Genomic DNA, 22,935 nt, shown 5'->3' with positions numbered 1-22,935 from the left:
AATGCCCTGGGGAAAGAAAGGAAGAGTCAGATGAAGGGACCACAGAAAACGACCCAAGGAAGCACTGGTTGAAATGTCTACAACGGGAGAAAAGGTGCATCTGACTATCACAATGAATTCTGACAACAACCCTGTAAGCTGCAGGTTCTTCTGCCCACTGGAAAGTGGGGCCTGTTCCCAGTCACATTGCAGCCAGGGGAAGGGACAGATGACAGAGACGGAGGCCAAAGCCAGGTCTGCCCCTCCCCAAGGTCAAAGCTCATGGGAAAAAAGGTCTAACAGTCAATGGAGGTGGTATTTATGAAGCCAAAAATGCAATGTGGGGGCAGACGAAAGAGAAGCCAAGCCTCCAGGAGTGAATAAGCACGCAGGTGCTGAGTGGCCAGAACATGACTGTCTCTGGCATGTGGGTGACCCCTGCAGGTCTCCCGGGGCTCCTGGCCTCTTCCCACAGACCCTGAGCATCCCTCCTAACGCCACACCATCACCTCTACCTAACACCCTACCACACCCACAACACTGAACAGAAATCTACTTGCTCACGTGTGCTTTCTCTACGTCAGGCTGGGGCATCTCCAGGACTCACACGGAGACAGGTGGGAAGACTGCAGGGTGGCCCCAGGCCAGGCCCCTCTGCTGAGCATGGTGGGACCAGGGAGTGGGAAGGGAGAGTTGCTCCCTTGCTTAGGTTATACCCTGCAGCAAAGTGACGGGACAGTCCCTCTCCTGCTGGCATTCTGTTCCCAGACTCTGGAGCGGTAGGTTCTCCTGTCAGCTTTGAAGAAGTGTCTACAGCTGCAAGGGAATGTAATCTGCCAGGAACCAGTGTGAGCTTGGCAGCGGGCCCACGGTGCAGCTGAGAGGGGCCCTGGCCAACACTCTGACTGCAGCCATGGGAGACCCCCAGCAGAGGACCCAGCTCAGAGTCTGGATTCCTGACCTATGGGAGCTGCAAGGTAATAAACGTGTACATTGTGGACTGCCGAGCGTGCGGTAGCTTGTTACGCTGCAGTAGATAATTGATACAGCGGCCCACTGCAGAGCCTGATGCTCTTGGCAGGGCTTAATCGGACAGGCTCTCAACAAGGACAGTCAAGTCCAGGCTAAGAAACCATCAAGAAAGGCAGAGAGGCACCTGAGAGGCCTTGAAGAAGGGGTTCTGAATGGAGACAGGGACGTGTGGTCTGCAGAGCAAGGACACACCAACCCCTGCCCTGTCCTGATGCCATCACAGAGGTGGAGAAGGCACCACAGTTCAGAAGGTCCTCTGGGGATTTCCAGGCCAAGACTGGGAGGGGAGAGAGGGGAGAGGGAAAGGCAGGGGTGTAGGGGAGCTCACAGCCTACCACTGAAGCCAGATAAAGCAGAGAAGACAAAATCCTGCTGCTCTAGCCTGAAAGTTTGCTTGGGCAGGCAAGAAAAGAAATGAAAAGAACTCTTAACGATCATTTTCACATGCTTGGAAATGCTGGATGAAACTAAAAACAAAAAACAACAAAACATTCACTCCTGATCCACACTCTGCAAACAACACAACCATATTCCCTCCCCGGGGCCCTGCCTGGCACACAACCACTTACATCTCATGCCAGACTGAGGCGGCTCCCAGGATGGCGAGGGAGCCAGGAGCTGCTGCCAGTAGTGCCATCTGCTCAGCAATTCCCACAGTCTGAACAGCACAGCTCCCCAAAGAGGACTGCAGGAGGCAGGCGGCAGTCTGCACAGGCAGCGAGTAGGGGAAAGGGAGCGAGAGCTGGATGGACAGGGCTCTGCAGCACTCAGCTGCCCTCCGGGCAGGCAGGCAGGGAGCCTGACATCGCCCAGAAGGCCTTCAGGGAAACTGTCTGGAGGACAAGGAAGATTCTGCAGTGTGCTCCTATTTACATCTTACAGAGATGTCAGTGGGGAAAGGATGCAGGCGGGTCACAGGGCACCCTCAGGGTCCACCCAGCCTAACACAGTGGACACAGCTCCCACAGGGAGTCAGGTCCTCTACTTCCAGGCTGTGAAACTAACTGATAGGAGCACCATCTTCTGAGGACCAAAGGTAGCAACCATCCTCCAAGCCTTTTGTGGAGCTAGCTCTGTGCCAGGAGCCCCATACAAGCTGCTCGCCAACCTTGAAAAGACATAGTTCATCCATTTAACAGATGGGAGAACAGAGACCCACAGAGGCCCGGTAACCCCCAGAAGTACGCTGGCACCTGGCCTCATGCAGGAGTCAGACTCCAAAGCTAGACCTGCCTGACTCCCAACCCCACATCTTTCCCCCGCATCCTGCTCTTTCTCATCGCTGAATGCAATTTACTGCAGAATCAAAACAAAGTTAACACGTTTCAACTGCTGAAAGACTAGTGCAGGCAGAAAACTAAGACCCTGTTACTAAGGAAAGCCAGGATGAGACAAAAACACAGGTACCTGCGGGCAAGGCAGGTGTGGTACCGGCACAGAGAAAAACCAAGAGTCACCTGCTAAGGAGAGAGGAGCCACAAACATCTGGGGTGGGAGCACACTGAGCTGGCTGAGAGGTCTGTGGCCATCTGAAAAGGAACTGGCTTAGAGAAAGCGCACTGTCAGGGAGCAGGGAGCGGGGACGGAAAAGCAGAACTGCAGGAGAGGGTGATGAGCAAGAGAATGGGAGGAAGCAGCATGGGGCCTGCAGACCGCCATCCCTCTGACAGTGGGGATGGCGCCCCCCCGTGGCGGTCAGCAGCCCTCCTCCCAGCTTTCCCTCCCCAATGGGCTCAGGAGCTGATTTCCATTCCTCCCCTCCCCGCCTCCACCAGCTGATGCACAAGGAGGCCCATTACTGCCCCCACTTGGGAGGCCAGCTGATTCCAGCCTTTGAGACTCTAAGCAGCTGAAAACCCCCGAGCGGAAGAGTAAATGTGTCAGGGCCTCTGGTCCTCCCTCTGGCGTTACAGGGGGAAAAAAAAACGAGGACCTGACAACTGTAATAAGGCAATCATTTCCCAACACATATGAACTTCAGAAATCATGGTGCCACAGGAAAAGTACCTATTTTCCCTCCCGTCCCTCAGAGAGAGAGAAAACTTCAAAGAGGGGTGAGGCAGGGTTCTTCCACTTCTGCGTGTGAGTTTCACCAGGACACCCTGCGCTGGGTAATGAATGGTTGACTCTAGTTTCTGAACACATATTTCCTTTTCCAATTAATTTTCCTCCTCCTCCCAAGATGAAACAAACATTTAAAGCAAACAAACAGGAGTTCCTGTCGTGGCTCAATGGTTAACGAATCTGACTAGGAACCATGAGGTTGTGGGTTCGATCCCTGCCCTTGCTCAGTGGGTTAAGGATCCGGCATTGCCATGAGCTGTGGTGTAGGTTGCAGACGTGGCTCGGATCCCACGTTGCTGTGGCTCTGGCGTAGGCCGGGGGCTACAGCTCCAATTAGACCCCTAGCCTGGGAACCTCCATATGCTGCCGGTGCAGCCCCAGAAAAGGCAAAAAGACAAAAAAAAAAGTTAAAAAACAAACAAACATAAAAAAGAACAGTATCTTTGAAACACTGTTTACTTTTTTAAACTCTAGGAGCCAGAGTTTAAGACTAGCTCCTTGGTTGCAGAAGAATACATTATGTAATGAAGTGCTAAATCGTCTGTAAACTGATAAAATACTCAATTTTTGGCAAAGAAAAACAAAAATGCTTTTGGCGTCTCCTTGAGGATGTAGCAACCAAGCACTAGAGCTTAAGGCATTTTTCAAATAAGCATGTCTAAAGATTTCTCACACTCAACAAAAAATCCACCTTGAATTAATAAACCAAAGGGTTGAAATCCTGTTTCAAATCAGCAATATGTGTAGCTCAAAAGGAACACCTTCCACAAGTTCCCGATGTGGCTCAGTGGTTAATGAATCCGACTAGGAACCATAAGGTTGTGGGTTCCATCCCTGGCCTTGCCCAGTGGGTTAAGGATCCAGTGCTGCTGTGACCTGTGGTGTAGGCCACAGATGTGGCTCGGATCCCATGCTGCTGTAGCATAGACCGGCAGCAACAGTTCCTTTTAAACCCCTAGCCTGGGAACTTCCGTGTGCCACAAGTGTGGCCCTAGAAAAGCCAAAAAAAAAAAAAAAAAAAGGAACACCTTCCAAACAGCAGGATGGGAAAGAGAGAATGTATTAGGATTATCTACTTTAAAGCAGAGGTAAAATCTGGAAGTTCATAAAGATGCTCATTGTGGTAAAGCCAGGGTGGTGTATTACTGGCAATTTTGTTTTCTTTTCTAAATGTTACATAATGTTATTGAAGCTGTTTATAGTTAAAGGTCTGTATCATTGTTAAAGCCCTCCATATTCCATATCATTTTTAAACCACTGCTAAAAAACTGGTGTATCCTTTCCTGAGGGTTCTCCCTTTGGGAAAGGAACAAGAGTATTTCTTACCTGTTTGGAAGAAAAACTTCAAACGAAAACTCTAATAACGCTGCTTACCTGAGGTTTAACTTGCGATCCTCATCACTGCCAGCCTCCAACTGCAGAGAAAGAAAGAGAATGTCACGGCCCAGACGCCACTATCAGCAAGCCTCAGACACAGGCTCGTATTCTCTACTCTGGTGTCTGCAAAAGATACAGATGTCCAGGAAACCTTGCTTCTCCGAAGGGCCACGCCCTTTCCTTCCTGATCCTGCTCTGCTGTTTTGCTGTGATCTCCACGGAGGGATTTTCGGGTTTCCCAATCTTTCCCCACTTGCCTTTCACGGCATCTGCGTCGATGCCTGCTAATGGAGTGTTCTGAGCCGGCGCTGTCACTCCACACCCTCATCCACAACTCTCTGTTTTCCAGGGTTGCTTTGGAGCGTATCCTGTTTCTCTTTTTAAGGGGAGGGGGCAATGTTTTAGGAGGATCTGTTTCCTCCTTTGAGCTAGGCAACAGCTGAGTGATCAACATCATTGTATAAGCCACAACACAGTAGTTAAAAAGGGGGGGGGAGTTTCCTGGTGGCTTAGTAGGTTAAGGATCTGGTATTGTCACTGATGTGGCTCAGGTTGCTGCAGTGGCATGGGTTCAAACCCTGGTCTGGGAACTTCCACATGGTGTGGATCCAGCCAAAAAGAAAAACAATGACAAAAACAACCCCCCAAAACCACAACCATTCCAGGTAAGTCTTTTATGAAGATGGCCAGGATCAGGCTGTCTATGGGTTTTAAATGCTCTTGGTGGTCCTCAAAAAGGCTTAAAAGGCTGGAGTTCCCGTCGTGGCGCAGTGGTTGATGAATCCGACTAGGAACCATGAGGTTACAGGTTCAATCCCTGGCCTCGCTCAGTGGGTTAAGGATCCGGCGTTGCCATGAGCTGTGGTGTAGGTTGCAGATGCGGCTCGGATCCCGCATTGCTGTGGCTCTGGCGTAGGCCAGTAGCTACAGCTCAGGTTAGACCCCTAGCCTGGGAACCTCCATATGCCGCGGGAGCGGCCCAAGAAATGGCAAAATACAAAAAAAAAAAAAGGCTGACACAAACACTTCTAGGCTCTTGGTATATACATATGACAAGGACATTTCATATTTTCTACAAGTTACAAGGCCAAGAGGGTTAGGCTTCAAAAGTAATCATAATTTAAGCCCTGATTACAATTTTTCTTTTTTTCTTTCAAAAAGAAAACTCAAACGAGAACACAATACACACTGTACGGCTGGCACTTGGCATGTTTTGCATGTTGCACAGAGGAGCCCACTGAATGCGAAAGAGAAACCTGGAAAGCACTGATGGCTTGGTGAGATGCAAGGCTGACTGAGGACAGACACCAGACAGAAGCCAGCTCTGGTGGGAAAACGGTACAGAGCTCAGGTAGGGAGGGATCTAGGCAGCAAGGGACACACCCCAGAGGTGGCAATTTCAGCAAGGAAAGGGTCCCGGAGAGGGCTGTCATCAGATAATGTATGTAGGTGCTATGCAGAGGTTGACACCAGTGGACCTCAGTTAGTTCTCACGCTTCCTACCAGACTCGGAAGGAGAAGTGGAAACATGAGGGGAGGCTCTGCTGACCACAGGGCCACCAGCTTCGGGCAAGTGAAATATACACAAAACAACTCACACAACCACAGGAGCAAAGTGAGAAAAGACTGTTTGGTCTAAACCATAAGATCCTTAACAGGGACAATTGTCCTGAACAGGGGACACCAGGTGATGCTGGAGCCTATCTGGGGAGGGTGCTGCTGGCATCTAGTGGGCAGAGGTCAGAGTGCTGCTACACTTTCTCCAACACACAGGACAGGCCCCCGCAACCGAGGATTTTCTGGCCCCAGCATTGGCAATCAGGATTGAGAAACCCTGATCCAACCTGCCCCCACACACGCCCACCCCCGAAAAAGGGACTGGAGATCTGCCCATGAAAATTAGTCACCTTGAATGTTTGTCAAAAATCACAATGTTACAACCCATTCCTGAAAGTTATTGATTTATCTATTCTTGGGCTCTCTGCCTGTTCTCATAAAAGAATGAGATAAAGTTAGCAGTAAAATGACATGAAATAATTAAAATTTTAAAAATTTAAATGAATAATTAAAATGAGATAATGAAAAACTGAGCGGAAAGGAAAACAAAAATTTTAAAAGAGGGAGGGGCTCTCTTGTGGTGCAGCGAATGAAGGATCTAACATCATCACTGCAGTGGCTTGGTAGCTGCTGTGTCAAGGGTTTGATCCCTGGCCTGGGAACTTCCCATAAGCTGTGGGTGTGACCAAATAAATTTTACAAAATAGAGGGAAGCACTGCTTTGTGGGTCAGGCTGTGACATCCCTCAGTTCCCATGCCGTGCAGCAGGACCATGAGTTGGAGAAGGAAAGAAATGCCCTAAGTGCCTCTGACTCAACAAAGGAGGCACTTTTCTTTTTTTTCTTTTTTTTTGTCTTTTTAGGGCCACACCCATGGCATATGGAAGTTCCCAGGCTAGGGGTCGAACTGGAGCTACAGCCACTGGCCTGAGCCACAGCCATAGCAACTCGGGATCCCAGGCCTGTCTGCATGCGACCTACACCACAGCTCAGAGCAACGCCAGATCCTTAGCCCACTAATCGAGGCCAGTGATTGAACCTGCATCCTCATGGATGCTAGTCAGATTCATTTCCACTGAGCTACGATGAGAACTCCAGGAGGCACATTTTGAGGAGTAAGGAAGTGATCTGGGGGTACAGATTTCAAAACCATTTAATCCTTGCTTACTCTCTGAGATTCTCAGAAGGAAAGACTACCTGTGCCAGAGAACACACCTGAGAGAGAAGCCAGCCCCTTCGGATGAGCTGAGGCCCAGAGAGAAGTAACCCGAGAAAGTTGGAACAGAGGTAGAGCTGGCCTGGCTTCCTCACTCTGCATACACGATGCCCTCTCTGTTCCTTCCTGTGCCTTCGTGCCTCACCTCACCTGGAAGGAAGCCTCACCTTCTAGGGAATATCACGGCCTCTAGTGGCTCCCTGGGAAACTAATGCCGCTGATTTACTCAAGTTGAATAAAACCTGGTTGAGTTTTATTCTTATTTTGGAGGTCACTGGCCCTTGGTGAAAATAATGCTTTATATAATCACTTGAAATGTGTCTAGCGGAAGTAACCCCTTATTTGCAAATTATTACTGATACGGACAATAAAAATCTAGGCAATAAGGAGTTCCCATTGTGGCACAGCAGAAACGAATGCAACTAGGAACCATGAGGTTTTGGGTTCAATCCCTGGCCTCGCTCAGTGGGTTAAGGATCCGGCGTTGCCATGAGCTATGGTGTAGGTCATAGACAAGGCTCGGATTGGGCGTTGCTATGGCTGTGGTGTAGGCCGGCAGCTGTAGCTGATTTGACCCCTAGCCTGGGAATCTTTTTTTTTTTTTTGTCTTTTCTAGGGCCGCTCCCGCGGCATATGGAGGTTCCCAGGCTAGGGGTCTAATCGGAGCTGTAGCCACTAGCCTAGGCCAGAGTCACAGCAACACGGGATCCGAGCCGCGTCTGCAACCTACACCACAGCTCACGGCAACGCCGGATCCTTAACCCACTGAGCAAGGGCAGGGACCGAACCCGCAACCTCATGGTTCCTCGTCGGATTCGTTAACCACTGCGCCACGATGGGAACTCCTTGGGAATCTTCATATGCTGTGGGTGCAGCCCTAAAAAGACAAAAAGACCAAAAAAAAAAAAAATCTAGGCAATAAAGTTCATACTGGGAAATGTTCGTGATATAAGTGAAAGTAGAAGACGCTGAACTATATATAAAATAAAATCATGTTAAAAAATGAAATTGGAGTTCCCGCCATGGTGCATAAACGAATCCAACTAGGAACCATGAGGTTTTGGGTTCAATCCCTGGCCTCACTCAGTGGGTTAAGGATCCAGCGTTGCCGTGAGCTGTGGTGTAGGTCACAGACTAGGCCCTGATCCCACACTGCTGTGGCTGTGGTGTAAGCTGGCAGCTGTTGCTCCAATTTGACCCCTAGCCTGGGAACCTCCATATGCCCTGGGTGTGGCCCTAAAAAGCAAAAAAAAAAAAAAAAAAAAAAGCAGAAAGAAAATAAAATGTCCCTAGTGGAAACACCACCAATGTTCATCAAAACATGGTATATCCACACAAGGGAAAATTACTCAGCCATTAAAAAAGGATAAAGTACTTATATGTGCTACAACATGGATGAGGCTTAAAAACACCATGCTAAGTGAAACAAGCCTGGCAAAAAGGCCAATTAGTGTATTAATCCACTTACATGAAATGCCCAGAACAGACAAATCCATAGAGATAGTTAAGTATATTAGTGGTTGTCTAGAGTTGGTGACAGTAGGGCAGGGGTGGGTGGGTGGGAGGGAGGCTGTGCACGACAGCTGAGGGGTATGAGGTTTATTTTGAGGAGGATGAAAATGTTCTGGAATTCATGGTGATGGTTATACAACCTTGGGCATATACTAAAAACCACTGAGCTGTGTTTTTAAAATTGTTTTGGTCTTTTTAGGTCCCTACTACGGTATATGGAAGTTACCAGGCTAGGGGTCAAATCGGAACTGTAGCCACAGGCCTACACCACAGCCACAGCAACGTAGGATCTGAGCCGTGTCTGTGACCCACACCACAGCTCAAGGCAACAGCGGATTAAGCCACTGAGTGAGGCTAGGGATCGAACCTGAATCCTCATGGATACTAATTGGGTTTGTTACTGCTGAGTCATGACAGGAACTCTTAAACTGTATACTTTAAAATGTTGGACTTACTGTATGTGAATTATATCTCAGCTAAAAAATACACACTTTTAAAAATCTGTCTAAAGCAGGAATAAATTAGGTGTCAAGTAAGGCAGGGAATGTGGGCTTTAGAATCAGAGATACAGGCTGAGAGGCTGTCTAACCTCTACCTGGAGCTGAACTTTGCACTCACATATTTGTGAGATGAGACCCTGAGAGTAAGTGCAGTGAAGCACTTTGTAAACTGCAAGGCGGCAGTAGCAGGGAACAGATGTCTGGGGGGGAGGTGAGAAGCAACTGCAGCCTGACTTTTCAAATGCAGGCTGCTGGCCACCATGCAGAGGAGGGACTGTTAGAATTTTCTGTCCTCAGACAAGATAACACATAATGGCCTCTCCCCCAGAGGAGGGGGCTGTGAGGTTCAACCCTGCAGCCACTCAGTATGTTCCAGCCAGTCCCAGCAAAACAGGCCAAGGAGCTGCCCCGCCAGTACTGGCAGGACAGACAGGGCTGTTAAACCCCAGACAGGTCCTCAGCATTCACAGACACACACAAACTTTTCTGTGTTATCAGGCAACTTCCCGCAGGGAGAAGGGGCCCAGATGCAGGCGGGCCACTTCCTGGGCCTGCAGGGCCCCTCCCCCAGCCTCCCCTCCCTCCCTTCTCTAAACAGTTCCCCATCTCCTCCTCCAGCAGCTGTGCTTGCAGGTCATGGCTCTGCCTTGCCATGGATGTGAGTTTAGACCAGAGGCCCTAACTGGTTCCCCTGCTTGGAGGCCTGAGGCCCAGCCTAGGGCAGTCCAGCCCAACTATGTACTCAGAGAACCAATCCCCCAGTCCACCCCAGAGCAAGGAGCCAGCCTCACACAGGCCAGGTCACCAGCAGACCCAAAGAAATCCGCACAGTGCAGAGGTGTCCTTTCAGCCCCAGAAAGCACCCATGCCACCCCAGAAACCCCGGAATTGGCCTCAGTCACTCGGCCTGATGCACACAAACATGCAGCCCCGAATGATAAACTCAAACTCAGCTGCACACAAAAACTTAAGATACACAGTCACACAGCACCCTGAGCTCACTCAGCCACTGTCACACCGTGACACCGGCCCCCCAAGAGGCACAGCCACTCACACCAAGAGCCAGAACTCCAAAGGGTGTGCAGTCAGGGAACAATCTCACTTTCACAGGAGCACCTGGGCCTCCTCTCCTGCCGCACTGAACAGGCACAGGTCCCAGTGGACAGGCCAGAGTCACTCAGGGAAAGGCACACACAGGCTGGCATACACACAGCTGGGCACACAGGGAAAGGGCTTAGACCAGCCTCAGGGTCTGGAATCACAGAACCATCATTTCACACAGTCACTGGTCAGGAATCCTAGTCCCAGATGCAGTATCCCCCACAGTCACCTCCAGACAGGGGTCACTGTCTCTCACACACACAGTCACCCCCGGATGGGGGTCATACTCACAGTCTCATGCACAGTCACCCCCAGTCGGAGCTCACACTCAGTCACCCCTAGGTGGGAGTCACACTCACACTTGCTCCCAGATTGCGGGGGGGGGGGGGGGCCTCACACAGTCTCATGCAGTCACCCCCAACATGGTCACATCCGTACGCAGTCACGCCCACAAGGGGGTCTCTCACACACATTCACCACAAATCACTCTCAACTGGATCACGCCCGCTTACACCCGCACACTGCTTCCCGCAGTCACCCCAGTTCGGCTGCCCGGGCGGGGTAGTCCAACGGGGTCCTCGCGGGCTAAGGACCCCTCGAAGCTGCCCCCGAAGCACCCCCTGGCGCCCCGCACTCGCGTCCCAGGCCTGGCGCAGCGGCTGCTCGGCCGGGCCGGGGCCGCGGGCCCGGGGCTCACCTCGCTGTTGCTGGCGGAGGAGGAGGCGGCGCTGGGCGTGGGCGAACGCTGCAGGGTCACCAGGGCCATGGCTGCGGCGCGGCGCTAGGGCACCGCCGAGGCCTCGGGCTACAGCCGCCGCCGCCGCCCGGGCCGGGCCCGGGGCTCTCCAGGAGCCGTGCGCGGGCGGCCGGGCCGAGCCGGGCCGGGCCCGCCCCTCCCCCTCGGCGTCCGCCGCTGTCCCCGCCCCCCCCCGCTCCCCCGCCTCCCGCGCCGGCGCGCGCCGGGCCTGAGCGAGGAGGAGGCGGGGGGGAGCGACCGGGGCGGGTCGCGCGTGCGCGGCGCCGGAACTCTAGCAGCAGCTGGAGGCTCGGCCAGCCAGTCATGTCCCCCGCGTGCCCGACGCGCGCGCCCAGTGTTCCGCTCGCCCGGCCCTCCAGCCTGGGGACCGGGGGCGCGCGCGTAGGCGAGCAAGTTGGGGCCCCAGAGGCCCACCCCTTGCGCCTGCCTGCTAAACCGAGGCTCGCGGGCTGAGCAGCGGGTAATACCCAGGGCGGAAAGGCTCAACTACGAGAAAATTAGAACCTCCTGGTCTCCGCTTCTTGAACTCCGAGAAGCAGTCTGCAGAAATTCATTCGTTCATTTATTTATGAAATATTTATTGAGCGCCTACTAAATGCTGGCATAGAGTATTCATCCGTGAGCAACGTAGATTAGGCTTGCCCTCAAGGATTTGAAAGAAGCGAATCAAATTACGAGATGAGTTTTAAAAATAATTATGCCAATCTTTTTTATGAATTCCTTTTGTGTCCAGAAACCCAGCTAGCTCCTTAGGAAGTCAAGGAAAAGCTTCTCTGCAAAAGGGGCATTTGCTCTGAAGCCTGAAGGATGAGCAGGATTAACGCGTGAAGGGAAAGGAGACTGCTGGGGGCGGGGTGGTGGGGGTGGTGGGAAGGTGTGGGCACAACGGCCCAGAAACTAAAAGGAGATTGTCCGTCAGAGGCTGGAGCCTGGGGTGGGGGGGGGGAGTGATGCGAGCCTGGGGTGGGGCGGGGAGTGATGCGAACCGGGGTGCAGTCTAGAAAGCTCTGGCAGCTCTTGAAAAATGGACTGGGGCAGAGGGATGGAGACCTAGTGGGCCACTGCTGCCCTCTTGGGAGGAGGTGACCAGAATGGGGATGGAGAGAAGCACATGGAGTAAGATACTAAGAAGGTGACACCGGCTTGACTCCCCCCGCCCCGTCACTGCACGCACATTGCGCAAGCATCCGCAGATTTGCTGGTCCAGCCCTGCTCCCCATTTTAACAAAGGGCTCCACGGACCATCTCACTGCCCGCCCAGCAACCTAAGCAACCTCCTAGATCCCTCCCCTTGCTTCCCTCAGATCCAGGGGCATATTCCGCCTGCATATTCCCTCAGCATCATTTATCTCAAAGATGGTTCTCAACAGGGGTGACTATAGCCTCTATGGAGTGTTGTGGGATTGTTATTGTTTTTTAATCTGTGGTATTTTTGTTTGTTTTGTTTTTGTTTTTTTTAGGGCCACAGCATGTGGAAGTTCCCAGGCTAGGGGTTGAATTGGAGCTGCAGCTGCTGGCCTACACCACAGCCAGATCCTTAACCCGCTGGGTGAGGCCAGGAATGGAACCTGAGTCCTCATGAATACTAGTCGGGTTTGTTATTGCTGAGCCATAATGGGAAGCCCCATTTGTGGGAATATTTTTGAATGTCTTGCAGATAGGGGAGAAAGAGCTATTGGCAGTTCTGGTGTTTAAGGGCAGCAGCCAGGAATGCTAAAAATGCTAAAAGTCCTGCAACACACTGGACGGTGCCCCCACCCTCATCCGCAGAAGAATTGCTCCATTCCCACAAGATTCCTCTGTAGGTGAAAAAAAACCGTTCATGATTATCTAAAGCCAGAATCTAACTCCATTTTACATATAACACAAAGTATTTTTCACTGCATTTTCAGAAATGCAAGTATGTTTAAAGAGAGGGAAGAATGTACTTTTGTTTAAGAGCTTTGTCAGGTGGTGTTCACCATTTGGGAGAGTTTATAAAAGGAAACAGCCCTTGGATTATTGGAGTAGTGCACCCATCACGCCAGCATCTGTAACTGTGCTCTTGGTAGACCGATCGTCATATTTATTTAGCACGTATTTTAAAATGTCAAATATAATACAAAGTTTGGGTAAATTCAGCTCACCAGTGAATATTTTACTTCTCAACTCTGAATATTCATTAAAAACAGATACACTGAAATTCCTGTTGTGGCTTAGCGGTAATGAACCCAACTAATATCCATGAGGACATGGGTTCGATCCCTGGCCTCACTCAGTGGGTTAAGGATCCGGCGTTGCCAGTGAACTGTGGTGTAGGTTGAAGACGCTGCTCAGATCCTGCGATGCTGTGGCTGTGGCGTAGACCAGCAGCTGCAGCTCTGATTCGACTTCCGTATGCTTCCATATGCTGGGAATTTCCATATGCTTCGTGTAGAGCCCTAAAAAGACAAAGAAATAAAATATTTTTTAAAAAAAAAGAAAGAAAAGAAACAGACACACTACAGAGTTCCCTCGTGTCTTAGGAGGTTGAGGATCTGACATTGTCACTGCTGCAGCTTGGGTTCAGACCCTGACTTGGGAACTTCCACATGCCACAGGCATGACCAAAAACAAACCAAGACAAAACACAAAAACCCCAAACAAAAAAAGATATACTTCAACACAACGTTGTAAATCAACTATTCTTCAATTAAAAAACAAAGAAGGGGGAGTTCCTTTTGTGGTTCAGCAGGTTAAGAACCCAACGCTGTGTCCATGAGGATTTGGGTTCCATCCCAGGTCTTGCTCATTGGGTTAAGGATCCCACATTGCTGCAAGCTGCAGAGTAGGTAACAGATGCAGCTTGGATCCCCTATTGCTGTGGCTGTGGTGTAGGCTGGCAGCTGAAGCTCTGTCGATCCCTAGCCTAGAAACTTCCATATGCCACAGGTGCAGCCCTAAAAATATTAATTAATTAATTAATTAATGAAAAACAGTAACAGCAAAAAGCAAAAAACAGACCCTCTTCTGACACTTCCCTATATCCTTCAAGCTTGAGTGCCCAAGCTTTTACATTATGAAATGGATGGACTTTCTTTCATCATGATGAATTTTTCTTTTATATTAAAGCATTAGGGATTTTGTTTTTTCCAGGTTCCGTGTGGAGATAGGCTGTATTATCCATGAGTTGGTCACCACTTAGTGAAGCAATCATAACAAACCAGTTGTAAAAGGGATGTGGAGTTTTAGAGTCGAGATGCTTAGGCTGCTGGTTCTCAAATGTGAAGGTTTGAAAATCCCCTGGGGTCAACACAGACTTGGATACCCACCCTCCAGAGTTGCCGATTCACTCGGTTTTCAGGGATGCTGAATATTTTGCCTTCCTCATCATGTCCGAGTGATGCTGAGGGTCCTGGTCTGTACCATCCCTGTACAATGTCAAAGCCTCCTTACTGGGTTTCCCTCTATCCGTACTCCTCCTCGCCAATCCATCAAGAGATCCATACCAAAGTCTGATCTGCCACCTAGATGGCTCTAAACCCTAATCCCTTCTACCCTGGGCCTGTTTACCTTTTTACCCACCCCCATGCGTCCAGAGGCCACCCCACCCCTTCTCACTTCCTCTTACAGCTGAGGGGCCCTCTTCCCTCCCACAATTAACTCTTGCCAAACACCACCTCCAAAAATCTTTCCCTGCCCCCTAGGCTGGTGGCAGCATCCTTCCCAGGATTTCATAGCTCTCCCGCTTCTGCCCCAGAAACACAGCAAGTATCACTATTGTCACAACTCTCTCTCTCTCTCTTGTCACATGGTTTCTGAGAAAAACCTCAGGAGCTGGGCTGGGACCAGCGTGAGAGCACAAAATGTAGGGCTGGAGGGGGGGCAACCAAAAACAACAACAACCCAAAACCTCAGTAACCAAGAGAAAGGCTGTATTTGAAAGAATCAAAATTTATGAAAAAAAAAAAATCTTCCATGAACAAAATGTCAACATTTTAAATAAAGTCAGGATTGGTGCTGATCTTTACCGACTTTTCCTATTATCTTGGGCTCCAATGTGGCGCAGCAAGTCTCTTTGACTGATATTGTCTCGATTTGACCATGTCCTTATTTAGAATTTTGATCATTCTAAACCTTTTTGGGAAAACCCTTCTGTGTGAAGAGGGCTGTGGGCTTGACTTGTGGCCTGTAACAGGGGTGGAGCGGGGAAAAGAGAAGTGAGAACCCCAGGTTCTGGGTTTCAGGGAACCCTAGAAGTGGAGGAGGGGAGCCCGCTGGAAGAGGCGGCACCAGAGTTTTCTTGCATCCAGCAGAACCCTCTCTATTCGGCATCAATATAGTTATTTTTTTCATCATAATTTATTTAATTATCTATTATTACCTTGCCTGTTCATCTCAGCTCATTTTTCACAACTATTAACAATAGCAAGTTATGGAGTTATTTGCTGTCAGCTAGGCATTAGGCAAAGCAATTTGCAAGTGTGTTGGGGACAGGGGTTTAGTAACAAGTGAATGTTCCCCACTTTACCTCTAGGGCCATCTCCTCCAGGAAGCCTACCCTGACCTGAGGCTGGATTTGAGGTCCCCATCTATGCTCCTGCAGCCCCTTTGCTCCTTCCTGTGTTGGGCCTCTTTATTTCTTGTCATATTGTTGTGGTTCTCATTTCATGGCTGAGGAAGTTGGTGCATAGAGTGGTTTAGTCACACACCCAAGGTCACATAGCTGGAGAATGCTGAAGCTGGTGTTTGGAAACATGTTTTTCTACTTGAGAACCCAGACAAAAGACAGAGGTTCTTCTAGGATAGCCTACGAGGGGAGAAGGGAAGAGAACTCTAGTGAGCCTTCCCTTTTTAGAGCAACCTATTTGCAATTCAGAGGTAGTAAAGCTTGAGTAGGTTGAATAGTGGTTCCCCAAAGATGCCTGTATTCCAATGCCTGGAGCAGGTGACTGTGTTAATTGACACGGTAAAAAGGACTTTGCAGATGTGATTAAACTTAGGGTGTCGTGGACTTCCTTGTGGAGCAGGCAGTTAAGAATCTGACGTTGTCACTGCAGCGGCTTGGGTCCTTCTGTGGTACAGTTTCAATCCCTGGCTCAGGAGCTTCCATATGCTTTGGGTGCAGCCAAATTAACTAACTAATTAATTAATTAATTAAGGCTGCTGAGGTGGGGAGATTATCCTGAATTACCTGGGTGGGCTCCAAAACTGAAGGGTCTTTATAAGAAGGAGGAAGAAGGATCAGAAAGAAAAGTAGGGGGATCAGAAACATAAGCAGGGGGTTAGAGTGATTTAAGCAAATATGTGAGCCTAGGGATGCAGGTGGCCTCTAGAAGCAGAAAAAGGCAAAGGAATGAATTCCCCCCTCATCATCTCCAGAAAGAACACAGACCTGCCATCACATTGATTTTGCACTACTGCTGTCTAGAACTACAAGAAAATCAATTCCTCTTGTTTTAAGCCACTGAGTTTCTGGTAATTGGTTGCAGAAGCATAGAACATGAACATTAAACCAACCTACCATATACTGGGTTAAAAAAGAAACAACAGGAGTTCCTGTCGTGGCGCAGCAGAAATGAATCTGACTGGGAACCGTGAGGTTGCGTGTTCAATCCCTGGCCTTGCTCAGTGGGTTAATGATCTGGCGTTGCTGTGAGCTGTGGTGTAAGTTGCAGATGTGGCTTGGATCTGGCATTGGTGTGGCTGTGGCATAGGCCGGAAGCTGTAGCTCCAATTAGGCCCCTAGCCTGGGAACCTCCATGTGCTGTGGGTGCAGCCCTGAAAAGACAAAAGACAAAAGACAAAAGACAAAAAAAAAAAGAAGGAAAGAAACAACAGACCCCAAAAGGAGTCACTTGTGCTAAGCCCCACATCACCAAACCACGTCTTACAGTTTTGTTTTTATCAGAAATTGGATCTTAAAACCAGTCAGCCAGGAATCACCTGATCAGCTATCAGTTAAGTTATCTGCCTGATAGACCCTGTCTCCTAAAAGGAAATAACCATGCAATACCCAATCTACTTTTCTGCCTAATACAACTTCCTTATTCCTGCTCCCTTCTGCTTCAACAAGTCTTTCATTCTATACACCTACTGGAAGCTCCTTTCTATCTGTTAGATTGCATGCTGCCCAGTTCATAAATCATTGACTAAAGTCAGAGATTTAAAGTTCTACCCAATTGAATTTTGTTTTATAATACATTTATTGGAACTATGCAATGTATTGTGTCCTCTTCGATCACTATTTAATCTTAATTCAACAATAGGGTAAAGTCCTTACTTATTTTATTTTTCCAATAGCAAGGGACTATTATTAGCTCCCCTCCCTCCACCCCCCACCACCAGTTATACATATAAACCTTCAAGAAGGGACTTGTCTCAGATTCTGGGGACCATGAGGGGTGGAGCTGGGGTTGACCTCAGGCATGTTTGATCCTAAAGTGAGTGCTCTCAGATCTCCTGCCAAATGCCTTCCCAATTGTTCTTGAGCTTCTGTAAGTACCAGCCCAAGACCACACAGGTAGAGAGGGCAAGGTTGGGGTACCAGCTGAGTCTGCCTGCCTGACTCTAGAGACCCTGGCCTTAATCACTAGTCTCCAAAAAAAGAAGAGTAAAGAGCAGTATCTGTTCTACCAGATATTAAAACATATGACAAAGGTGCAGAAATTAAAACAGCATGGACACAGGTTTAGAAAGCCATGGACAGGAGTTCCCACTGTGGTGCAGCAGGATCGGCAGTACCATGTCTGCAGTACCAGGATGCAGGTTTGATCCCCCGTCTGGCACAGTCACAGGTGGCCTATGTTGCCACAGCTCTGGTACAGGTCACAACTGAGGCTCAGATCTGATTCCTGGCTCAAGAACTCTATATGACCTGGGGTAGACAAAAAAGACAAAAAGAAGAAGAAGAAGAAGAAGGCCACAGACAGATCAATAGAGAACAGACCTAAACACACAGGAAAGTTTAGTGAGTATGATAAAAGCAGGGAAATATCAGTGGAGAAAATGTGAGTGACCCAACCAACAGTTTTGGTGCCATTGACTAGTAAGTCAAGCTGGATCCTTATTCCCCACCCCCCATTTTAGTCTCCAAAATTAATTCCAAATAAATAAAATACTTCAATGTAAGGAAAAAAGCCTCAAAGGCTCTAGAAAGTCTGCATGAGTAATTTATAAAATGGAGCAGAGATGGGAGGGGATGCAAGTTTTCTGAATATGACATTAATGGCAGAAACCATAAAGTGACAAAAAAGTTGAATAGATTTGACTCCAAAAAAATTTTAAAACCTTTGTATGACAGACAAATTGGGGGAAATCTTTGCAATAAAAGGATAACATTGGAGTTCCCATCATGGTGCATCGGAAATGAATCCGACTAGGGAACATGAGGTTTCAGGTTTGATCCTTGGCTTTGCTCAGTGGGTTAAGGATCCAGTGTTGCCGTGAGCTGTGGTGTAGTTTGCAGACATGGCTCTGATCTGGCGTTGCTGTGGCTGTGGCATAGGCTGGCAATTCCGATTCGACCCCTAGCCTGGGAACCTCCATATGCTGCAAGTGCAGCCTTAAAAAGCGAAAAAAAAAAAAAAGAGGATAATACCCATAAATATAAAAGGAGTTCTTACAAATTAATAAGATAGCCAATATACTCCAAGAGGAAAATGGGAGGAAAAAAAGTTACTTTATAAAGAAATAAATCTAAAGGTCTATCAACACATGAAAAGACTTGCAGTCTTATTAGTAGGGCTGGAACTAGGGTGAGGCAAGCTTAGGGGTGTGCAAATTTTAAGGAGGCTCTCACTCTAAGGATGCTGCAAGAACACGGTGGGCACTTGAGGGTGGGAGCCACCTTAAACTTGTCAATTGATAGAGTCCTTCTGGAGGTGCTGTCTGGTGAAATGGATCAATATTTTAATTAATCAATTACTTATTTGTCTTTTTAGAGCCTCACTCTCGGCATATGTAAGTTCCCAGGCTAGGGGTCAAAATCAGAGCTGTGGCCGCCCGCCTACACCACAGCCATAGCAACATCAGATCCATAACCCTTGAGCGAGGCCAGGGATTGAACTTGTGTTCTCATGGGTACTAGTCGAGTTCGTTATCGCTGAGCCACAACAGGAAATCTGGATCAATATTTTATTTTTATTTTACTTTATTTTTTGCTTTCTAGGGCTGCATCCATGGTATATGGAAGTTCCCATGCTAGGGGTCGAATCGGAGCTACAGCTGCCATCCTACACTACAGCCACAGCAATGTGGGATCTGAGCCACTTCTGTGACCTATACCACAGTTCACGGCAATGGCAGATCCTTGACCCACTGAGTGAGGCCAGAGATCGAACCTGAGTTCTCATGGATAGTAGTTGGCTTTGTTACTGCTGAACTACCACGGGAACTCCCTGGTTTGAGTTCTCATGGATAGTAGTTGGCTTTGTTACTGCTGAACTACCATGGGAACTCCCTGGTTTGATATTTTAAAAGCACAATGATTCCGTTTTTAGAACTCAGCCATAGGGAAATAGACATGTGTGCCAAGAAATGCATCTAGAATATTTGAAATATCAAAAAATGATAGGGACAGTCCCCAGAGGGACTGACCTGAAAAAGTGTTACATGCAAGAATAAAAAAAAAAGTTTCATCCACATACAACGGTAACCTATGTGAAATGAACATCGCTGATCTATAGTCCTATGGGAAAGGTGTTCAGAACGTGTCACATTGGGGAATGGAACAGAATGGGAGCTGAAACGCCAGCATAACATGACCCCATTTTTGTTACCTGTATTTATGTTAATGTTTGAGGATACTCACCCCAAAAGATAATGACCCCTATTTCTTAGTGCTGGGATTGGTGGCAGGTGATTAATGTACTTTCTTTCTTTTCTTTCTTTTTTTTGCTGAAGTTCTCAGGCCAGGGATTGAATCTGCGCTACAGCCATAACCAGAGCCACAGCAGTGACAATGTCAGAACCTTAATCCACTGAGCCACCAGGGAACTCCTAGTACTTTCTTCTTTCTACGTTCTGTAGTTATAATAAATCTAATTTCATCTGAGAGAGAGAGTGTATATGTGTGTGGGGGGGCATTAACTGGTTATTCTCTAACTTCACCTGGCCCCCCACAAAGTTCTGCCTCCTCCAGAGAATTCTCCCAGTCAAGAAGCTTTTTCCTGGCATGAGTATACTTCAGAGCTGTTAGACAGCCCTGTCATTATCAACCAGCCTGTGGGTCAGAAGAATCTTTGGGAGTTCCCATCATGGCTCAGCAGTTAACGAACCCAACTAGTATCCATTGAGGACAAAGGTTCAATCCCTGGACTCACTCAGTGGGTTAAGGATCCCGCATTGCCATGAGCTGTGGTGTAAGCTGGCAGCTACAGGTCTGATTCGCTCCCTAGCCTGGAAGCCTCCATATGCCACAGGTGTGACCTTAAAAGGGGAAAAAAAAAAAAAAAAGAAGGAGAAGAATCTTTGACTTCAACAACTCCAGCCAAATAAACAGAAATTGCTTCCAAAGGTCTTTTGGGAGACTTCTGGAGCCTTCTATCATGATGATCAGTGAGCTTTGGACTTCAGAGTAGTTTCTCAATGTCCTTGTGATCAACAGACCGAGGAAGCCCCACACCCCTGTGGAACTAAAGACACAACCTTCTGCTCTTTGGGTCTCAGTTTGCCCAACTGCAAAACGGGCAGATTCAACCAGCTCAGTGTTTCTCAACATTTCCCCTTTTTTTACATTTATTTTTCACCCTTTTTTTCTTTTCTTGCTATGCCCATGGCAGGTAGAAATTCCCAGGCCTGGGATCGAACCCGTGCCACAGCAGTGAAAATATCAGATCCTTAACCTGCTGAGACCCCAGGGAACTCCAACATTTTCCCTTCTTAAAATGAGACAAAACTCATGCTTCCTTCTGATAAAGACAAAAATCTCACCTCCCTCCTAGGGAATATCTTCTACTTATTCCAAGAGCCAAGCACATTCTGTAAAACTTTATTGTCTATAGTTTGAATCATGGAGACAACAGGTGTCACTCCACCTCATTTTCTGAAATTAAACACTGGGAGTCCCCATTGTGGCTCAGCAGATTAAGAACGTGACCTAGTGTCTCTTAGAATATGGGTTCTATCCCTGGTCTCACTCGGCAGGTTAAGGATCCCGTATTGGCACAAGCTGCAGTGTAGTTTGCAGATGTGGCTTGGATTTGGCATTGCTGTTGCTGTGGCTGTGGTGTAGGCCAGAAACTGCAGCTCCGATTCACTCCCTAGCCTGGGAACATCCATGTGCGGCAGGTGTGACAGTAAAAAGAAAAACAAAAAGCAAGCACTGTACCTAACTTACTCTTTGCACACAGCACCGGACTCTGAAGCCATGGCCCACCTCCGGCCCTGTGGTGTGGGAGTCCCGGGTACCTGGGGCTCTTTCCAGCTCTCAGCAAAACTCCCCAGGCTGGTGGTGGCTGACACAATATCAGTTTCCTGTGTTTTTATTTGCTGGATCTGGGAACCCTAACCTCTCTTCAAATTTGGACCTCCTCTAGTAGGCTGTTATTATGGGCAAGTTCTCTCTTTTTCTATTTCTTTGTCCTTCCCTCCCCCTCAAGCTTCCTTCCTTCCTTTCCTTCTTTCTCCCTCCCACCCCTACTCTTTCTAATAGTGTCAAGACCATTAATTTTTTTTTTTTTTGCTTTTTTTAGGGCTGCACCTGCAGCATGTGGAAGTTCCTAGGCTAGGGGTCGAATCAGAGCTGTAGCTGCCAGCCTACACCACAGCCACAGCAACGCCAGATCCAAGCTGCCTCTGTGACCTACACCACAGCTCATGGCAACCCTACATCCTTAACCCACTGAGTGAGGCCAGGGATTGAACCTGCGTCCTCATGGATAGGAGTTGGTTTCTTAACCCACAATGAGAACTCCTCAGGTCCACTAATCTTAATCTTAAATGTGCAGATTGATGGCTTTTCACATACACGTGTACTCCTATAACCACCACCCAGATTAAGGGACATGTTTCTAGCATCCCAGAGAATTTTCTTGTGCCCCAGAAGTAATTATTCTCTATTACCAACAACTAGTTTCACCTTTTCTTGGATTTCATATATATGGAAGCATAAGTATGGTCTCTTCCCTGCCTGCCTTCTTCCCCACAACATAATGACTGCAGGGTTCACCCAGTTGTTGTATGCAGCAGTAACGAATTTTTCTCATTGTTGCATAATATTCCATGGTGTGAACTGTCTGAAAAACACAGAAATTTGTTTATCCATTCTCTATCTGATACACTAGAGGTTGCTTCTAGTTTGGAACTATGAATGTTCTTATACGAGACTTTTGGTTGATGTCTGTCTTCATTTCTCTTGAGTGTTATGTGAAAGTCAGGTTACTGGGTTATGGGATAGACATATGTTTAGCTATGTGAATATCAGGAGCAAGTTGTTGAATTTCAACTTTGATGAGAGGGTTGATAACAGCAACACCTATTTCATAGGGTTGATGTGAGATTAGCTGAGATGACCCAGATAGAGTATTTTTTTAGAACTGGCACATCAAAATTCACAAAACAAAAATCATTGATAGAATGGGAATGGGAGGGCATAAAAATCTGGCAATGTTTCATTAATCTTGAAGTGTTTCCATGATGAGTTAGAGGCACAAGGAACTTCCCTCAGGTTTTCAGATCCCAAATGACTATTGTAAAAACAAAAACAAAAACAAAAAATCCAAATGAAATGGAAGCATAGAAGTAAAAGGTGGAGTTCACCCTCATTTATTATTATTATTATTATTATTTGTTGTTGTTGTTGTTGTTGTTGCTATTTCTTGGGCCGCTCCCGCGGCATATGGAGGTTCCCAGGCCAGGGGTTGAATCGGAGCTGTAGCCACC

The 22,935-nt window shown here is 48.1% G+C and overlaps 1 protein-coding gene across 1 annotated transcript in view; it reads right to left on the bottom strand.

Annotated features, from left to right (window-relative positions):
* Positions 1-11,220, bottom strand: part of SSH1 (slingshot protein phosphatase 1) — a 63,195-nt gene extending 51,975 nt beyond the window's left edge. The window contains exons 1-2 of the mRNA XM_047759459.1: positions 11,035-11,220; positions 4,450-4,490 (exon numbers count right to left, since the gene is read on the bottom strand). Coding sequence (XP_047615415.1) covers positions 4,450-4,490; positions 11,035-11,103 — 110 coding nt within the window. The 5' untranslated portion in view covers positions 11,104-11,220. The remainder of the gene's footprint in view (positions 1-4,449; positions 4,491-11,034) is intronic.
* Between the last annotated feature and the right edge of the window lie 11,715 nt (positions 11,221-22,935).

Source organism: Phacochoerus africanus, chromosome 15, assembly GCF_016906955.1.
Source record: "Phacochoerus africanus isolate WHEZ1 chromosome 15, ROS_Pafr_v1, whole genome shotgun sequence".
NCBI lineage: Eukaryota > Metazoa > Chordata > Mammalia > Artiodactyla > Suidae > Phacochoerus > Phacochoerus africanus.
This window is presented reverse-complemented; position numbering and strand designations above follow the sequence as displayed.